The sequence below is a fragment of the Scomber scombrus genome, chromosome 4 (genome assembly GCF_963691925.1).
Source record: "Scomber scombrus chromosome 4, fScoSco1.1, whole genome shotgun sequence".
Lineage (NCBI taxonomy): Eukaryota > Metazoa > Chordata > Actinopteri > Scombriformes > Scombridae > Scomber > Scomber scombrus.
Genome location: NC_084973.1, coordinates 23,991,710 through 24,012,031, shown reverse-complemented (window position 1 = coordinate 24,012,031; position 20,322 = coordinate 23,991,710). Strand labels below are relative to the sequence as shown.

The following is a 20,322-nucleotide window of genomic DNA, read 5'->3' as shown; positions in this document are numbered from 1 at the left end:
ACACGCTAGCTTTCCAGATGCCAGAAAGTGTGATCAAACGATTCCCAATTAGAACCATATAATTTGGTAACATTGTGATATTAAAGATGGCAGCTTGGTTTTCCCAAGCAAAACTAACTTCACGAGCGGCTGACCATAATTTGGGGTTCTGTTGCATTTATGCAGAGGGGGTAATGGTGCAGGAGGGTGTGTGCATGTGTGTGTGGCAGGGGGTGTAGGAGTTACTGCAGAGACAGAGAAGTATTCTGGAGAAGAAAACGGGTTGGGAAGCATTCAAATATGCATTTCTTTGCTCCAGAAGTAACATGGCTCATGGATGCAAGGGCGGAGAGAAGGCAGGAACACGAGTGTGTCACTTGGGAGGCTTTTGGCTTTTGGCTGTCACTGTCGGAAAGAAAAGTAGAGGGAAAAAACCTTTTACATACATCATACAGACTGACTATACAACAGCAGTGACTGCTGTCAGTTGTCATGGTGACAAAGGAAGCAACACATAAACACATACAGTGAACAACAACAACAACTTTTAACGCAGAGGGGGAGAAAAGGAGATGGTATGACAAATCTTGCTAAGGGATTGATGAGAAGATACAGCTCTCATATCCATCTCTTAAGTATGAAGGTACATTCAGCAGGCAGTTAGCTTAGCTTAGCAAAAAGACTGAAAACCGGGGGAAACAGCTAGCCTCTGTCAAAAGCTTAGACTGTTTATAAAGATGGATGTACCGAGGTGTGATTGGATTGCATCAGAGTTGGATTAAAGCCCAGAGTTGATACTTGTATGCGGCATCTGTTCTGTTTGGAATCAGGACCTTCCACATACATGTAAGGAGTAAGGAGTGCAGGATGTTGCCTTTCACACTCTGGAAACACATCTCACTACCTCAAACTGACGCAAAAGCTAGTTTACTGGGAACACCAAGCACTGCATACTTGGGCTAATGTTAGTTATTTTATCTGAATTGTGCTAAGAGGGCAGGTATCATAATCAAGTAACACTAATCTCACTGAAATACTGTGTCAATAGTCGAACAGTGCGAGTCCTGGAGCCAGGGAGAGCAGCAGTGAGCCCACTGTCAATCACAGCTGTCAATTAACGCCCACATGGCGGACATCGAAGCCAACTTTAAGTCTTAAAATCTTATTAATAGAGCAATCATTTCCTGAATGACCATCAGCACACTTATTAGACGATCTGAATTTAGAGATTTAGACCGTAATGCCTTGTACAAAAAAATGATTGACTTACTATTTGTGGAGAGAAATTGACTCTCTTTTAAAATGGAAGTTAATTGGAGCCAGGGATTTTTTGGAGCCGGCATCTAGTGGCCGTTGGTGGTATTGCACTTTAAGGTACTTTTGCATTCAACCAGTTTTTGTTTGGTCCAAAAGTAATAACATCTGTCTACCATCGCCTCTAAAGCTCACTAATTAATTCTGTAGGCTACTTTTTGGTAGATCCAGGCTCGCTGTTTCTAGTCTTTATGCCAAGCTAAGATAACCCGCTGCTGGTTTTAGCTACATATTTACTACACAGATGTAAGAGTAGTATTGATCTTCTCATCTAACTCTCAGATAATAAGCATATTTCACAAAATGTCTAACTATTCCTTTAAGGCTGGACCATTAGAAAATGTTAGTATAAATAAACTGCATCCCTTACAATGTGCACAGGGATTTTTTTTTCTGGAGTTACTTTCAAAAGCATCACTGATCATAAAAACAGCTGACACAGGGCAGAAAAGGGGTTGGTACGAAAACAAAAAAATACTTTATAAACAATAGGACTAACCTGAGTCATAAAAAGAGAGCTCACACCATGACCATCTCAGCATCATTTAAGTAAAGAACTGCAGCAGTGGGACCCTTTAACATGTGAATCGATACCTTGAAATGCATGTGTGGAGAGAGAAAGAAAAGTTTGCTCAGTTCAGTGAAGCGTTGTGACCCTTCATTGCCTGGTTTCCAGTGAAGCGTACAGGAAGGATCCAAGAGGGAGCGAGGATTCACAGGGAGGCTGAGAGTCAACAGCCGAGCTGAATCCCTTGAGATTTCTGCCTGTCTCGCCCTGTCTGTTGACACTCTCCTACTCCATTGACTTTTTCATTAACCCCCTATCAAAATGTTTTTCTCTCCCACACTCCACCGACATTAGCCCCCCCTCATTTTTCCCCCAACGTGATTCTGGTTCAGCTGTTCCACCTTGTGGACAGATTTGATACAGTATGAGTTTGTGTGTTTCTGTTATCTGATTTCTTTGTTCTGGTGTTTTAAGTTTTTCTCATTTTTTGATCAGACATGGGCCATCATATTTAGGGTAGTTACTATGATAAGGAGCGAATTAGGAATATGGGAACCAGGACATAGGAGTATGCCCACTTTTTTATTTGAGATTTTTTTTTAAAAATGTTAAACTACATTTTCAGAGGTGAGACTTACCTTCTAATAAACATTTTTACACAACTAAACATTCAACATAAGTTTTGAATACTCATAACAATAATAATAATAATAATGATAAAAATAAAGAATAATAGAAGAGAATTTAATCATATGACACACCCATGACTTTTAGTAAGTATATTTTCTACACAAGAAACCAAACCTGTGAACATATTTTATTTGGTGCTGAAAACTTCAAAATAAGTGATGGCCTCTCACTTATTTTAATTAGTTGCAACTTGTAGAGCAGCCAAAATCAATGTTTTCATTGGCCTGGATTCAGAGTTGGGTCCACATGGTCTCTTCTGCAACTGTGAGGCCATCTTTTGCTCTAACTTTTAACCTCAGCGCTAATGTTCCTACTTAAATTAATGGACAACGTTTGCATAATTTAAAAAGGCAATTTCCAAATAAAACAGCGAACATTTACGACCACATCCTAAAGCCAGGAGTAGGACAAGACTTTACCCATTTTCTATATAATTTTTACTGAATCTCATAAATACTGTACCAACTTTAAATGAACAAAGAAGGCAAAGTAGAAGCAAAGCTGCCCCAATGCCTTTTGTTTCTTTTACCAGGTTTGCTGTGTTATTTTATCCACAAAAGCACTGATCTGTGCAGGGCCACTTCTCCCAGTTGTTAGACAGCTGAAACACACTGTACTCACTGTGTCTGTTCCAGCTGTGCTGGTGGAGTGCACAAATATAGCACCGACTAGTGGCTGGAATAAAAATCTGAGACTGAAAGTGGAAGGTGGGTTCAAGATTTATGTATACATACTCAAAAACTGTTACTGTATTACAGATTGAAGTGGACAGTATGACAGTAAGTATATTTTCACATAGCTGGAGCAGAAATAATGAGCACCAATGGTTGGCTTATTTGTATGATCTCCTCTGCATGTTTACAGATTACATGAAATCCAGAACATTTTGCTCTCTTAAAAAAAAAAGGAATATACGGACTCATATTACTGTTTTTAAATATGTTATTAGAGTATAAAGTAAGAGTATTCTGAATAAAAATCAACCTTTCCCCTTGTGCTTTAGTTCGATGGAGCAAAACAAAATGGTTCAGTAAGCATGTAATAATGTGGAGCATCAGGTGTTTCCCCTCCAGCACATTGCTGTTTTGCGTCCCAAATGATGAAGCACTAGTGGAGGAAGGTGATAAGGATCCGTTTTCACCTCAGTGGTACCCTCATTTCTCTAACTCCAATCCACCTCCGCTTACAAATGAAAAATGTGATGCTTTCACTCTTGAACTCTAATAATTTCAATTTAAAATACCAAATCTTTAACCATTTAATAGAGGTGCAGTGTAATTATGAAGACAAACAGCCTTTGCTGGTGAAATATCCTCATGGAAAGGTGAATTTTAACTTGTATCCTATTAAAAAAAAAGTAGTACACACCCGTTAAGAATAGACTGTTTAATTACCAAAATTGTAACCCTTGTACAGTTCCCTGAAAAAATGAGTGACTGATACAAACTGTTAAGACAGTGGTACAAAGCATTTCCCTTCTGTTTTGATCCAGTTCATTAAATATTGAAAAGGTTTTGAGAGCAGTTATATGGTACAATTTATTCAATGCTACACAAGAGGTCTGTAAAGCTGTTCAGAGACCTAATCAGAGTCTCACTAGTTGTATTTCAGCATAAGCAGAGGGGCTGCCGACAATGTAATTTCGATCCATGGAGAAATGAAAACCGTGTGACTAAAACAGAAACCATACAGATACAGTAAAGAGGAAATGGAAGACACCACAAAAAAACCCACCATAATTGTCTGATCTGAAAAATGTGATTTCTTGGGGACAAAAAGGGGACTAGGCAACGCTGTGAAAGTAGTTTCATCCCTCATGGAAAACTGATTTCAACCACATGACTTTTTAAAGTTACTAGACTTGGTACTGTTGAGAGAAGGACAAGCTGATAGCTTCAGGAAAGCTTAGAAATCCTCTTCGGCATTCTTACACCTGGAAGACTTCAGCTCTTTCAGACGCTGGATGCACTCCTCCACACTGCGCTCTCCATGGACTTTGTTATCCCGGGTACGTACATTGACAGTGTTGCTGGTCTTCTCCTTTTCTCCCACCACTTTTCCAGGTAAAGAAACATGCAAAGAGGACAGAAAACAAAGGAAATCAATATCTAGATAGACAGTGAGGGGGAGATAACGATAAAGACAGTTATAAATGACAGACAGAGTGTGTTGCTACTGACCCAGGATGAAGTTGTATTGAGCCAACTGTGCATTTCTGATCTTCTTGTTCAGAGTACATCCAGGGTCAAGATCCACGTCAGTCATTAAGCCGCCTTGGTGGAATTCCTGCTGGACCTGCCACATTAACCAGAGAAATGACCAACAATTAAAACAGGTGAGTCTATGTCAGCATGTTTTAAACAATTACTAATTCAAACTGCTGGTTGAACATTGACAAGCCATAGGTATTGTAGTTGTGAGCACAGTTTTCCAGTGAGATGAAGGATTTTTAGCGACATCTCAGTGGTACCTTCTCTGGGTTTAAGGTCCAGTGTGTAAGATTTAGTGGCATCTAGCGATGACGTTGCAGATTGCAACCAACTGACTACCTATCCCCTTCCAAGCATGCAGGAGAACCAATGAATTGCGAAAGGCCCTCTCTAGAGCCAGTGTTTGGTTTGTCTGTTCCGGGCTACTGTAGAAACATGGTGGTGTAACATGGTGGGCTCCATGGAAGAGGACCCACTACCCATGTAGATATAAGGGATTACACACTAATTAAAACATACTTATGAATATTATATTCCATTTCTGCCAGGTCCGTTCTGCCAAATGCCACTTAATCTTGCACACCAGTCTTTTCTCAGCTTGTTTGTATGATTATCTGACTCTGCTTGTGTCTTTTCTTTCCATTTTTTTGTAAAGCAGCGCTGCCTCGTTCTCCGCAATACACAATTGTCCAATGTTACAATAACTAATACAACAGATGGCACAAGCAGATAAAATCCATGTTAGTTTCCTCCCATTCATTTAGTTTTCTGCACACACTTCAAGATGCAAAAACATGAACTTCAGAAGCACTGACAGTATTTTATGTGACTTCGTGCAGTTGACAGAAAACGTTCACATAACATCCCAAAAAATAAAAAAAACTAACAGAACCATATAACAGGCTTTACAAGTAAAACAGAGGGCTATAACTAATCACTATTTACATAATGATTACTCTATCAAGTAGTTTGATCATTTTGTCTAATATAAACCGTTTCAGTACAGTTTGTGCTGTCTCTGAAGTTAGAATAAGTTGCTGTGGTCTGTGGTTACCTTCTGAGCGTACTCATCACAGGTCGGTCCCACAGGTACAACCATCACTTGACGAGGAGAGAGCCACAGAGGCCTGAAACAGAAGAGAAGAAGACACATTTGCATTTGGTTTGACAGCAGAAAAGCAGGTCAGGCACAATCTACAAAATACCTGTGAAAATATTTACACACAGCTGAGGTGCTTCTATTAGAAAGCCATTGTCAGTGCTCATGAATAATTGCAATAAAACAAATGTCTGGAGTCAAGTCCTTTTTGACACTTTTTAATTATTAATTAAAATTCACTGTATACAAACCATTTCCCTCCGTAGTTTTCAGTCAGAATAGCCATCATCCGCTCAACTGATCCCAGGATGGCTCTGTGGATAATCACTGGTCTCTTTTTGTCGTCACCATCATGGCTACAAAATCATTTCAAGGGGACAATAACAGCGTCAGCAACAACCAGGACTCACACAACAAGAGAAGTAAAAAACAGCAGAACGATAGTGATCATCTGGAGAAATTTTCATGTCATTAGCATTCCAGCTGTACAATGGTTACTTTCATTCTTATTTACAAAAACAGAGAAGCTGGTTAAAATAATGCACCAAGACAATTGGTTTCAGGGAGCTGAATCCAAGAAACACAAAGAAAATTACTTCTTCACAAATGGAGTTTAACAAATCTTTTTTTTTTTGCTAAAGCTTTACCTCATTTTATCCCATATGTCTTAACATTGATTTATTAGTGTGAGAGATCCACAATTTTAGATACTGTTAATTGTGTCACAATCTACAAAATATGAGGATTTGCAACAACAGTTTGTTCCGTAATTCTTTATTTTTACTTTTATTGATAAAAAGAGGTGGATGAATTACCTAACAAATGTGAGGTTGAAGCGGATTGGTAGCTGAAAATCGAGCTGAATTGTGGCACACTGATGGTATCGGCCGATGGCATCCTTGATCTGAATGTCAATCTGCAGAGAAGGACAAAATGGACGGTAAATGGACTGCACTTTTCTACCTTAATGGACAAAGTGATTTACAATTTGCCTCTCATTAACTCAAGGACACTGACATGTGGACCGGAGGGGCCAGGGATCGAACCACCAACACTATAATATATGACATGGATGCTCTACCCCCTGAGCTACAGTCGACCCCTCCTGCTGTCTCACAATTTAAGTTTATCATTACTGCAGCACATGCTCACCTTTGGTCCATAGAAAGCTCCATCACCCGGGTTCAGAACCCATTTCTCCCCAAATTCATTCAAGCTGTTCTCCAGTTGCTGTAAAAAAACAAACAAATAAACAATTAATTACTGGCTGACCAACATGCAAATAAACAGTAATATTAAGCAAAGCTGTATATTTAGACCTGACATTTTCTTCATCTGGAACCAATCACTGAACTGAGAAATGTTAACGTCTCAATAATATTTTATGGTTGCTTGTGGGAGTTAATGAGGTGAGGGAAACACGCAGCAAGTTCTGTTCCAGTGACTATGCCAAGTTTACAAGTCCTTTTTTGTGTACATAATTTTCCACCTTTGTGCGTGCAAACATTAATCAAAAAGTCAGTGCTTTATGTGGGAAATGTTTTCCTCAGAGAAAGCATCCTGATAGGTCAAGCAAAGCAGCTGTACAATTTATTTTTTAATAACTCCAGCTACTCTGGTAGTATTCAGATATTATTGCTATTCTGAGAGTTGTGACTAATCCTTAATTACACACAGACTGAAAGGCAAACCATCATTTAAGAAGCAGCAAAATCTCTTTAGTATTTAAAATGATCTGGTCTCTTCTGTCAATAAGCGGACTAAATACTGTTTAGTATTTAAATAGTTCCTGTGGCTACTGGATTGATTGTTCTTGAAAAAATGTTCTTCATCCAGCAGGCAAAATACAGGTAAAATGAAACACTGACATTGCTGACTAAACCAAGGACAGAAATCAAAAGGAGTTATTTAAAGTTTATAAAATACCCATGCATGTAGAAACAGGAGGATTGCATATATCCAATGATTACAGTTAAGTACCCCTATCTACATCTTACCCTGCTCACATTTTATTATTGTCCCCTGTGGAAGATTGTAGGTGACCTGAAGGAGCCTATGACCAAGTAAAGACGTATGCACTAAGATGTAATATCTCACTGGTGAAATGAAACATACTTGTAACAATCAGATCAAGAGGAAAATGAAGTGAAAAACAATCTTGACCTGCTGTAAAACGGAACTCATGCTTTGTCTCCGTCAAAACACTTTCATCCATTCAGAGCGTGTCAGTGAAGGCTTACTGGACTAAGAAACCATTTAAATGTGCTTCATACACTTGTTAAATCAATACAGTACACTCGTAGCACTTTTATCTAACAGCTGACGTTTTATTCTGATTGTACCGATCTACAGTATATTTTACATTTGAAGTTTCTCATGAGAGATCGTCGCTCTGTTTCATCTAATGCTGAAAGCACCAAGCAAAAGACTCATTATCACTTAGTTTAACTTGCGCACTTTTGTTATCACTTTGTTCAACCTAGTTTGAAACATTACCTGCTCTCCCACAGCAACTTATAGCTGAACCTAAGATATAAAATATGGAGCTGGTCCACAGAGAATAAATTTGATTTGACAGCAAAGGGAGACAGCGATAACACTAATTTAGATTCTCTGGAGGGGACTGTTTCAGAACTGATGGCAGTTCAACTGAATAAAACTCATTCATTAAAATATAGATGTTCTTTGAGTCTATAAATCACAATCCATTGTCTGTCAGAGGAGTGGTGCCAAAATTCCCATCTTGATAATATCACAGATCTCCGTCCTAATTTTCAGTGAGACTCTGTAAGTTGTTCACATCTTCAACTATACATAAAAAAACAAGGGGTGTTCTGATTACCTTTTCTGCTTGTTCCCAGACTTGGGGGTCTCCCAGGAATTTCTCTGGTCTTGTGGAAAGGTTGAGTTTGAAAGTGAAGCCAAACACGTCATACACAGTCCTCAGGAAGTCTAGGCAGCCTTTGATCTCCTCCTCAATCTGGAATCAAAAACAGCATGAAACAGAATTTGCATCATCCATCTGGACATGGCTCCAATTTTAACTTCTGGCTTAATACTTGATTATATCTTTTTTATTACAGTGTCACTAAAGAAATTAAATTAGAATATGTAATGGTTCATTGTAGATAACATGACGAGTACTTAAAATAAGGCAATCATGCACATGCATGTGTCAAATCACAAATTTTAAGCAGGCAGCTCAGATGTGAAAAACATGTGGTACAACAGGATATTAAACACAGAAGATCAGTTGAAAAAAATGGATCGCCTCCATTTTACAGGGGAAAAGTCTCTCCTAAATCTAAATGTGAAACAGTTTTTTCATTTCTCCATCTGGAGACACTGATTATAAACCTCAAGGCATATATAATTATAAGAACATACCATCTGAAGTCTGCTTTAAGGTTGTTTTGATTTTGTACAAAACAAAAGACAAGAGTACAAGCACTGCTTTCCAGCTGTTGCGATAAAAGTGAAAAATTAAAAATGGAAATAATTTGTATGCAAAGTGCAATAAAATAATTAATCATTCAATCGCCTAATTAATTAAGAACTAATTAAGAAGTCTCCTCTGCTTTCCAAAATCCTGTTGTGTGTATCAACATGAGCATGGCTCCTTTTTGGTGGAAGAACTTAATATGCAAGTTGCGACATCCAGCTGCAGCAGCTGGTGGAGTTCTCTCGCTTTATCTGAAAATGTGACAGGCTGCTCAATGACCACATCACCTGAATTCATCTAATAAACTGTGCCAGCAAGACACTGATATACTAAGAGGCTCCAGAGCTGGCCTTCTCTAAAAGGAAGTCATTTCTCTGTTAACTATGTAATGGCTTTGTTTTGTTTTTCACAATGTTTAACTTGCTTTGAAGAGTTTTTCTTGGTAATATGTGGTGTATGTTTTAATGATCAATATAGAAAGTGGAGACAGTTAACGTTTGTCACTGTGTCAATGGCGGACCTCACCTGGTCCATGGTGCAGAAGATATGAGCATCGTCCTGCTGGAAGCGGCGGACACGGGTGAGGCCAGTGAGGGCTCCCGACAGCTCGTTCCTGTGCAGGACGCCAAAGTCGGCCATGCGAATGGGCAACTCTCTCCAGGAGCGTGGCCGGTGATCAAACATCAGACTGTCGCCAAACAAAGAGTGTAAATAAATATACATAAAAATACGAATGCCAACTGCTGCCTAGATTTATCACACTAACTAGAAATTGCTCTACTGCTTTAATAACACTGAAAGGCTGAGTTCAATATTTGATTTAACTGACATTCAATGCTTTGACAATATGTGTTTGCAAGCTCAATTTCCATTTCAGTATGATCTCCAGAGGGGGTGCCTTTGTGGATAGCACAAGGACTGGAACAGTCAAAAAAAAAAAAAAAAAAAAAAAAAAAAAAGAGATAAAAGATTTGAATACAAAGAACTGCAGTCTGGCTCTTTACACTGCAATGCGGCATTTAGCACTAAATTGAAGTGGGTCATTCAACAACTGAAAACATGGCAAGACTATCAGTCCATTTCAAGTTAAGTTGAACTAAATGATAAACTACAGCAGTAAAATGTCAAACTAATTCATATCGAGTGAGCGATAACAAATCCCCTGAGCAGTTATAAAGCGGTTCCAAATGTTCTGAAACATTGCTTGATTGTGCTCTTTGTATGCTGTGGTAGTGAATATTGCAACCAGGTTCAATTTTTTTGCAAGGTTACAACTCTACACTGAACTCATGTGATGTTACAAATGCATTAAGTGCTAGAGAAGAACAAACCTGCCTCCAAAAGACTAAAAATATATTTTACACCATTGCAAAACTTGATGAAGAGTCTGTAACAACAGACTTTGATTTGCTAATTTAAAGCAAACTTTCAATCATATCTGAATGTGAGGAAAAGAAGGCTTTACCAGTGTCCTGGGCAGTTCATTGGTTTGAGTGCGAAGATCTCCTTTTCAGACTCAAAGGAGAACATGTTCTCGCTGTAGTGCTGCCAGTGACCGGAGGTTTGCCACAGCTTACTGTTGTAGATGTTAGGAGTCACCACCTCCTGGAAACCTCTCTTCCTGTACTCACTCTGCCAAAGACAATGTGTACATGTCACAACAACAAACAACTGTTCAAAACAATTTCTGTCAATACCTGGGGACTCACCGATAAACAGTGCGTATTCCCCAAAAACACACATAACTCAAAGATTTAGAGAAAGCAAACTCCCCCAAAGAATATTTATACCACTGAATATTTACACCCTTGTTTGTTCCACATTGTGAAGGAGATTTGGGGGTAAACTCAAAGGAAATGAAACAAGAAATTCAGCCCATGCTCCCACATTTTTGTTTTTTACATATTTGTCAGTTTTATAGACCTTTATTGTACCTTAGGTTAGCCTGTTTTGTTGGATGTCACTTAAAATTTTAAACCAAAAGTAATACTGACAACTGTGTAATTTGTTTTAAATCCTAATAATCACGTATGCTACAAATGTTGAGATGTTGGAGGTGTTTCATTGCTTGTACAAACAAATCATATTATTCAAAATCTCCTCAGTCTTCTATTTACCACATAAAAGTCAAATTAGTTCCAATTTACACTGCACAGTGGACTATTGGAAGACAAAGAAAATCAATGCTTAAATCAAATTACCTGCGTGGCTTTTAATTATGAAGAAGGTGCAGCAGAGCTTTTCTTTAATACTGTCACTTCATGTATCACTGCTTTCAATTTGTTCAAAATAAACAGGCTTGAATATTATGCTATTTTGAAAGTCATAAATTAGTTTGACATTGAGCAAAGATTTTTCATTATCTGGCCAAAACTGATCAAAGAAATAAGTAATATACATAAATGCAACATGTCTATGTAGGACAGTATTATAATTGTGAGAACACATAATATATTATGTTGATATGATTGCAAATCTACAAAAGGTCTTATTACATTTGAGTTGTGACACTATAACTTTATATCTACATCAGTTTTTAAGACTTGATGCATTTCAAGAGCATATATAAGTAATGTTGCATCAAGAAACTTTGTGAATATGTAAATATGTTATTATTGCACAGGCTGACTAAAGGCACACACACACATCTGTTTCTCCCTGTTCATCCAGTCTGCCAGCAAATTTAAACTTTCTGACTCACTTTTTGTCCTTCCTTATGTCTTTAAGTTTAGAGTAAGATCACAGCAATTCTCCGCTTTGGGTTTGACAGCTTTGACTTACTCTGATGAACTCAATCAAGGTGTTGTAGATGAAGGCTCCCTTTGGCAAGAAGAAGCAGCTCCCAGGACTCAGGTCGTGGAAGAAGAACAAGTCCTGCTCCTGATGAAGAAGAAGGGAAAAAACGATTTATAACTATGAAGGCAGCCACTCAGTCCAAACTGGTTTTTATTTAAGATAATGAAACATTTGCATACTGTAGTTAATACTTTAGCAATATACTCTGTCTCCTGCTCAGCTCACTTTTGTTATATTAAATGAATTAAACAAACAGCAACACCACACACACGTCAACAATCATTTTACAGATTAATACTATAAGTATAAATTGTGAAGTACTTCTAAATGAGTACTGCTTTCTCACAGATGACTATTTTACTTCCAAACATTCTCAATATTTCTTTTTACGCTAAGAAACGCATCAATTCATTAACACATGAAAATGAACAACTTTTCTAAATCCTAAAAGAAACAGCACATCATAGTGATAGTGATACTTCCTCAAATGTTTATCTTTGAGATTTAAAACTATGAAGGTTTTCTTGTAGTATGATGTTTCATAAGCCAGAAAATGTAACTACACCACTGCAAATCCAGCTGCGGTATATTTCCACACTGTTCATAAATGTCTTTGAAGATCTGACACTGTTTCATATATTTCTAGCTTTAGAAGAATTCTACCTGTAAACCACAATATTTGTTTTGGTTATATCATCGCTGCAAGTCTGTAGTCAAATCACATCTTCACAAACTTCAACATATACGTACTGCACTAAATAAAGTTCTTAAAAGAGGGAAGAAACCATTTCAAAAAACTAAGATGGAAATGGATTCTTTAGTTACCCGGCCCAGTTTGCGGTGATCTCTGTTCTTGGCTTCTTCCTGGAATTTCTCCCACTCTTTCAGCATTTTGGGGTCAGGGAAGGAGATTCCATAGATCCTCTGGAGGGTTTCCATATCTGCCTTTCCTTCCCAGTATGTAGAAGAGTTCTAGCACAGCACAAATACAGGATTGTTAGCTTTCATCATATTTTTTTGGGCCCCATCTTATCCCTTGAGAATAAAGTGTAAGGTAACTCTGCTCTAGAAATGGGGACAGATGCGTGTACTGACAAATATTCTGGGTGCATAATACAGCACATGAAATCCTACTTCAATCAGGAATCAATCCACAAATATAGTAACACTACGTTAGGAAATAAAAAGCTCACCTTGTGGATCTTAAGCGCCTTGATTTTTCCAGTGTGTCTCACATGAGGTCCACGACACAAGTCAATTAAGGGACCACACCTGAAATGCAGTATATTAATGAATATTCTCTAATAAAAACAGATGTGTTTCAAGGACCATAAACATATAAGATGAACAAAGAGGAACTAAAAAAATACAAACGTTTAAATCTACAGGTCCCAGACTCACCTGTAAACGGTAGTAGTGGGAGTGGTGACTTTCTCGTTCAGAATGCGGCACTTGAACTTGTTGTACTGTCGAGAAGAGGTGGTATTAGATTTTACCACTGCATTATTCCTAAAAAGGAAGTTTCTTGTGTTTTTTTCATGTGTTTGTGCTCTGAGATACCTTGAACATTTCCAACAGAGTTTCTTTCTTTATCTCAAGCCTCTCGAAGGGCTGCTTCTCCTTGATAATTTTCTTGCACAAGGTCTCCAAACCGGGGAAGTCGTTGCTTGATACGCCCCTGTTCAAAAATTCAAGAGATAAACAAACCAGGAACACGTACATCCAACAATAACTTTTCCACTCAATTGTCTACATTAGGGCTGGGCCAATAAACTACTGATAAAATAAAGTTAAAGTACTGTTATAATAGAGTTAAATGTCATAAAGTTAAATAAAGTACTGTCATAATAAAGTTATTTTAACCTGCGGTGCAGAACTACATATGAATGAACATCTGTTACATTCAAGACCTTGCCAAATGACTTCACACGATGCTGATTAAGCCTATCACTGACAAATAAATCTCAATTCCACAGTGTACCAGAGTTTTTAATTTGTTGTTGGGTTTGACATGCTGGCTGGATGAATACATACTGCTCATGCTGTATGGGCAGAGCATGCGTACTAGAGACTTCCGCCGGCCAAACAGGCTAACTTATGGTTTATCTCCTACCCCTAACCCTCATTAATATTCAAAATGCCTCCAGTGCTAAATTTAGCCTGCCAGTGTTTCAAGAGGGCATCATGGCTGAAACAAGACCTTTTGTTCACCAGTATAATGCTTTGACTGCCACAAACTGATAACCTCTGTCAAGCATGGGCAAACAGTTAGAAGTCCTTGGCTTTAGGGCTTGGGCAATGTCAAAATATCCTTGCAAAAAAAAAAAAAAAACAGTCTTTGGGAATCTATTAGCATAAAATGACTTCATTAAGGAGGATGTAGAATTAATTAGACAACACTCCTCACGCCCTCCTGTAGCCTGTAGCGGGGAGAAATGTATGTTTTAGGGAAAGGTCAAGTGAAAAAGTTGTTTACGAGTAGAAGTGTTCAAATTTCCTAAGGGTGTCCTCAACACACTTTCAAAGCTTCACTGAAGTAATCCCTAGTCCGTGTTTAGAATAGATTTGGTTTTATGATCCCGGATATAGATATATGTCATCTCAAATCCACAACTGAGAAAAATCCAGCTTGACAGCATTAGTGTCATTACAGTCCACCTGTTCTGTGTTTGCCACTGGTCTTATACAGTTAGCAAGAGTGACAGCTGCTAAGCCTTAAAGTACATGCCAAAATAAATTAGAACTGACAAACACACAACTATTTATTCAGACAAATGTGAAACCAAAGCTTGTGTGACTCACTCATTGTTGTCCAGGAACATGTCGTAGTAGAAGCCATTCTCGATGGGGGGACCGTAGCAGAGACAGCCCCCATACACCCTCTCCATGGCTTCACCCATGATGTGGGCGCTGGAGTGCCAGTAAACCTTAACAAAAAAAAAGGAAAAAGAAGTACTGCCTGATTAGCAAAACAACAGCAAAGCCAAACTCTTTATGCTAAGTCAGTATCACTGTGGTGAAAAAATCAAGACTGTTGACCTTCATCGTCTATGTCGATATTACATTCATTCACTGTGTTGCAGACTTTTTTAAAGCCTTTGAGAACATTTGAACCATCTAAATAGTGCAAATCAATTCTTCTGATGCTGACAACATAAAAAGATATGTTATAAATCCGCTACAATGCTGCCAAATTACAAAAAAAGCAAACTGACTGAGACTTTGGATTCTCTTAAGTACTTAACAATGTCAACTGACAAATGCTTCTCCTTGTGGTAAAACATTTAGCACTTTGTTAAGACAATGAAGATAAAATTGGGCTTTTACTTCAGGGACGTGTCTAGTAGTTATTCTCAGTAGACCATATGCTGCCATGTTTATGACAGTTGATGATTACAGCAGTGTTTTATGTTTTCTTAATGTCTTTGTAGCTCGCACACTCAGCGAATCACAGAGCTTTGGGTTTTTTTATTTAATGTAAACCTCTCATTCTTCACTTTAACCTTGTACGCACAAGTCAGCCTATGCTAACTACACACCAGTAAGGCTAAAATATTTTGTCATTTTGTCATTGGTTGGTGAGTATTTTGAGTGATGCAGGGCTTCAAACTATGTATCCAAAGGAGTTGTTTAGAGTGAATTCTACAGCTTAACAATCCCATCTACTAAGTCATATAAGGAGAAAAAAATGTAAATCTAATAATTGTGTCAGACCAGAGCTGACGTGGACTTACAGCTTGAGCTTCTTCATCATCAAACTTCAGCAACTGAAGGCTGCAGTCATCCTCCAAAGGTCTGTCCAGATCCCACACACCATTGTTCACTTTGGCAATCACTGTGTTGTCTGCGAGGCCTTGGCTAAAAAAAAAGTAAATATGAAATATTAATTAACATGCAGATATACATTTATATTATCAAATTATTCTGGCAAGTCCACTTTAAACAAACAAAATTGTCCAAATTTAACATCTTCTGATTACAAACTCTACAACTAAGATTTAAAAATGTTTAACATAAAAGTGATATTCAAACCTTAATATCAAATTAACCACACATAGCTCTAATACTGATTATCTAGATGTGTGCATGCTTGTATGAAAAATGGCGAGTGAAACTAAAGATTTTTAGTTTCAAATGTCATTATTTTCCGAAATGACTGAGTAATTACTTTCTAACTATTATAATCCACAAGATAAATCAAATTCCCCAACATCATTACAATGACATTACAATGGCAATAAGTGATATACTGATATACTCCACAACCTCACCTAGATGTACTGATCATGTGACACTAATGTCATCACTAGACCTACAGTAGATGTAGTTTAGCTGGTCTTACAAGGTGCACGTTGGTTTGACAGACCTGCTGTAATTAGGGCTGTGCATTATGATGATATAGATGGTGTGAAGACAGAAAGAAATATTATGCTCTATTGCTTGTTTTGTTGTATTGCAAATCACACTCGTTTACAGCAATATTTTTCATCATTTGGAGTCTGTCCATCTTTTGTGTGGATTACATTAATAAATTACTCTTCTTGGCTTTTTACTCAACAAGCTTTTATTGCATTTACAGTAATTACACACACACACACACACACAGAGGGTTTAGCTCCACAGGGACATGAACCAGAAACTATTAATTCACTGAATTCACAGAAAATGTGTTACACCATCATATGGATTGTTATCAGGATATTAAATTACCTTATCGGAATATGAGATTTTGGTCAGATTGCACAGCCCTGGTTGTGTGCCAGAGGAGAAGGTAAATGGTTGCTGCTTACAGTACAGTGCCCATCACTGAGGTTAGCCTGATATGTCTGAAATTCAAATTAACTCTCCACAAAAGGTTGAAAAAAGCAGTTGTTCACACTATATATATGTATGTATATGTATGTATACATACATAGCTTTAAAATTTCCCCAAGCTTTTTACTGTTTATTATAATTTTGATCTTGTTTTAATCTTTTTACACACTACTGGCACTTGATATATATTAGACAATGCCGACAAGGATCATTCTCTGACTACCTTCAGGCAAAGTTTCCTCTAGTTTTTAAAACACTATTATTAGTATTTTCTTATGTTTGGTAGACAGCCAAAGGTTGGAGGGGTGTCATTTCCAATTACAGTTTTCATAATGTGGGTGTTGGGAGGCCTTTTAAAACTGTGAAAGTGATTACAGGCTGTATAAATAAATTTGACAGCTACTCTTTCGAAATTAAATTTCTGAAGCAGCGTTGAGTTTTCCGCCCTTTTATTGTGCTACATGAAAGCGAGGTGTCACATTTAATGACAATATGGAAAACCATCCACATCTAATGGGACATCAATCTCATCATCACACTGACCTGATTCCACAGGCCACTTGGTATGGCGTGGTCTTCCAAGACTCGGCGTCCACCACCTTCCCATCGGGCAGGGTCACCTTGATCGGGCGGCTGTCCTTCGCAGCCCTCTCAGTCATCAGGGCATCATGCTCGGCTTTCAGCTTTGCGTACATAGTGAGACGATCCTCGATGTACTGAGGTGCTGGTGACAGCTGAATGCCAATTAGAAAAAAGGTGCGAGTGAATGTGAGGGTAAAGGTTAATGCTGTCATTGTATATACATTTCATTGTGCGTTAATCTGTGAGAAATGTTGCTATAGACGGCTTCACACCCGGGTGCTAGAAATTACATTTTGTGATCGATTTTCTGTTTACCCACTATCTTTGCAGTTCATTATAGTCTTTGTGTAATTAGTACCAAACACAACCGCCTGGGCACAAAGACACATAGGCTGGTACACTACTTGTTCTGCACTGAAGAACTGAAACTAAAACCTACATTTACAGTTGAGTTTTTTAGACTCTTTAAATATTTTTGGCTTCAAAAATTCAATTGTATCAGCATCATTGTTTCAGAGTAAACATACAAGTATCAATCAACAAGCAAACAGTCTGGGCGTGTCTGCTTTCAGGTGCAAGAACGTGCAGAAGGATCTATAAAAACTGTAGACATACTTTACATTATTGCTAAATGAAAAAAAGTAATATCCACTTAAAATATTGATATTTTATGCTCTTGATTGAGCAACTTACCTCCGCCTTCCCTCCAGAGTCTCCTGCAGCATTTTTTGCCTTCTTCTTTCCATCTTTGCCGCTTTCAGTTCCTCCCTGTCCAAATATCACAAGGTTTACGTACAGTTCAGATGGGAAATGCACACACCAACCTATCACTATACAAAGATCTGTTGTTTTAAGAGGTCTTCCTTATTGGTATTTGTATTTGTGGTTCATAGTGGTTACAACATCTGACTTAACTTCCATATAAAGTGTTGGGCAAAATCCAGCACAAAGTGATCCAAAAAGACTTTATAAATGGTTCACGTCACATGACAGCGCCCTCCCAAGTAGAAACGCACACCAGATATATTAATAGAAAATGTGGAGGAGTTCAAACCAGTTTTTAAAGCGAGCTTGGCTTGAAGATGGATTGGGTGTGTGCCGATTTGTAAAAAATAACATAACCGTTTCATAAAATGGCCCCAAGTGTTTCTATGACATGCGTGTAAGCACACCTATAAGTAAGAAAGATTAAACTGTCATAGTTTCAATGGATTTTTTTTTTTTTTTTTTTTAAACTTGGGTTGTCAGACTGCAATGTGGCATTACTACCCACCATAGCAGTTTAAAACACAAGCTAACGTAATGCTTCTGTTATTTTGAGAGTGATATTAAAGGTAAAGACAACATAACATTACTTATAAACGCTTAGCTTAGCCGACGTGTTAGCACCACACTGCTGACAGCATGAATCTGAATACAGGCTAGGCTAGCTGCTAGCAGGCTAATGTGACTAAAAACTAGCCTGTCCTGAGAACAGAAGTGTCACCTTTTTTCCTCCGTCCACTTTCAAGTCGCTCATTTTCTCCACGACAGTCTGATCAGCCATAGCAAGTGAAAAGCTAACCCCACTTGAAGAGATAACTTTTTGAATTGTGAGCTACCGGTGTGTGTGTGAGCTGTGGGCAGTCAAGGTGCCGGGTGATGGCTGATGACGTCTCCCGGATGTTGCGATTCTGATGCAACATTGCTGCACATCTGTGGACTGATTGATACTGAATTATACAAACAAAGAATGTTCTGCCGTAAACATCACACAGAAACCATCTCACGCCTGTTCTTTGAATGTAAAATATCCACACAAAAAAATTAAAAATTGGACTAATCTGGAGTCTCACCTCTTTCAAGCTCTCAACTCTGCATACCCTTTTAACCCTTACATATTGTTCATGGACAAATTTGACACATTTTTACAATTGAGAGCTGTAAAAACCGTATACGCATTCCTATAGCTGGACTTTTCTCAATGTGACCCACAGTATACAAAATTGGGGGGGCATAATTTTTAAAATGTTTGTGCAGTTGATGCAATTTTTTAGTTATGCAACTGTACAAATATGACTTGTGTCAATTCAAAAACCAGCATTAAAACATGTTGTATTCATAGAATTCTATAAAATGTTCCCCTGGACCATAAAATAGCGATTGTGAATATCTTTTTGTCCACAAGATTAATCAAACATTTATTAATGACTGATGGGGAATTTATGAATCTGAATTAGTGTGGAGACTAATTATGAGTCAGTATATGAATAATATGTAAAGGTTAACCTCAAAGATGTCATCTGCTACTATAACTCAGAGAATAATGCTGCAGAATATCTGATTAATTTTTTATTATTCCTTAGGCCAAATCGTATACAGAAATTCTCCAAAACATCACCTAAAATTGCACCTTTCCTCCTAGAATTGAACTCTTTATTTAAATCGTTCAAGCTAGTAAATTATAAGAGAAGCAATAAATTAATAAACCACTATGAAAAACTATTCCCTGAAACCTCTAACAAAAATATAAGAACCTTCACATTTTTATTTATTTATTATTTATGTTTTTTCTTTCATTTTAATAATGTTTTTATTATCTTTATATGTAATTTATTATCTCATATTCTTTATTTTCTCATATTATGTAGATTTCTGAACTGTAAAGATGTGCATGATGTGATGTTTGCCTGATTATTACTTATTCCACTGTTTAGGTAGTAGAAATTTCTCTTGAAATACATTAATTGAGAATATGAATTGTGATAAAACTTGGTAATTACCATATAAATTATGCACACTCATCAGGTAGGCTACACCTGTGCAATGTAATTCAACCGATAGAACAGCTCTGCCATAAAGTCTGCATTTACAAAGCTTATATATTTTCAGTTTTTTGTTTACATTG

General features: G+C 37.7%; 1 protein-coding gene across 1 annotated transcript; it reads right to left on the bottom strand.

Moving 5' to 3' along the window:
* Positions 1 to 3,862: 3,862 nt before the first annotated feature.
* tars1 (threonyl-tRNA synthetase 1) lies at positions 3,863 to 19,067 on the bottom strand. Its single transcript, XM_062418061.1, has 19 exons — positions 18,922 to 19,067; positions 18,129 to 18,203; positions 17,397 to 17,587; positions 15,773 to 15,896; positions 14,841 to 14,965; positions 13,599 to 13,716; positions 13,440 to 13,504; positions 13,232 to 13,310; positions 12,864 to 13,010; positions 12,024 to 12,122; positions 10,708 to 10,874; positions 9,768 to 9,930; positions 8,643 to 8,780; positions 6,953 to 7,030; positions 6,616 to 6,716; positions 6,052 to 6,156; positions 5,756 to 5,828; positions 4,672 to 4,786; positions 3,863 to 4,545 (listed from the first exon to the last, which is right to left on the bottom strand). Exons 1-19 carry the CDS (start codon positions 18,979 to 18,981, stop codon positions 4,397 to 4,399), a joined length of 2,172 nt encoding a protein of 723 aa, XP_062274045.1. The 5' UTR covers positions 18,982 to 19,067; the 3' UTR covers positions 3,863 to 4,396.
* Between the last annotated feature and the right edge of the window lie 1,255 nt (positions 19,068 to 20,322).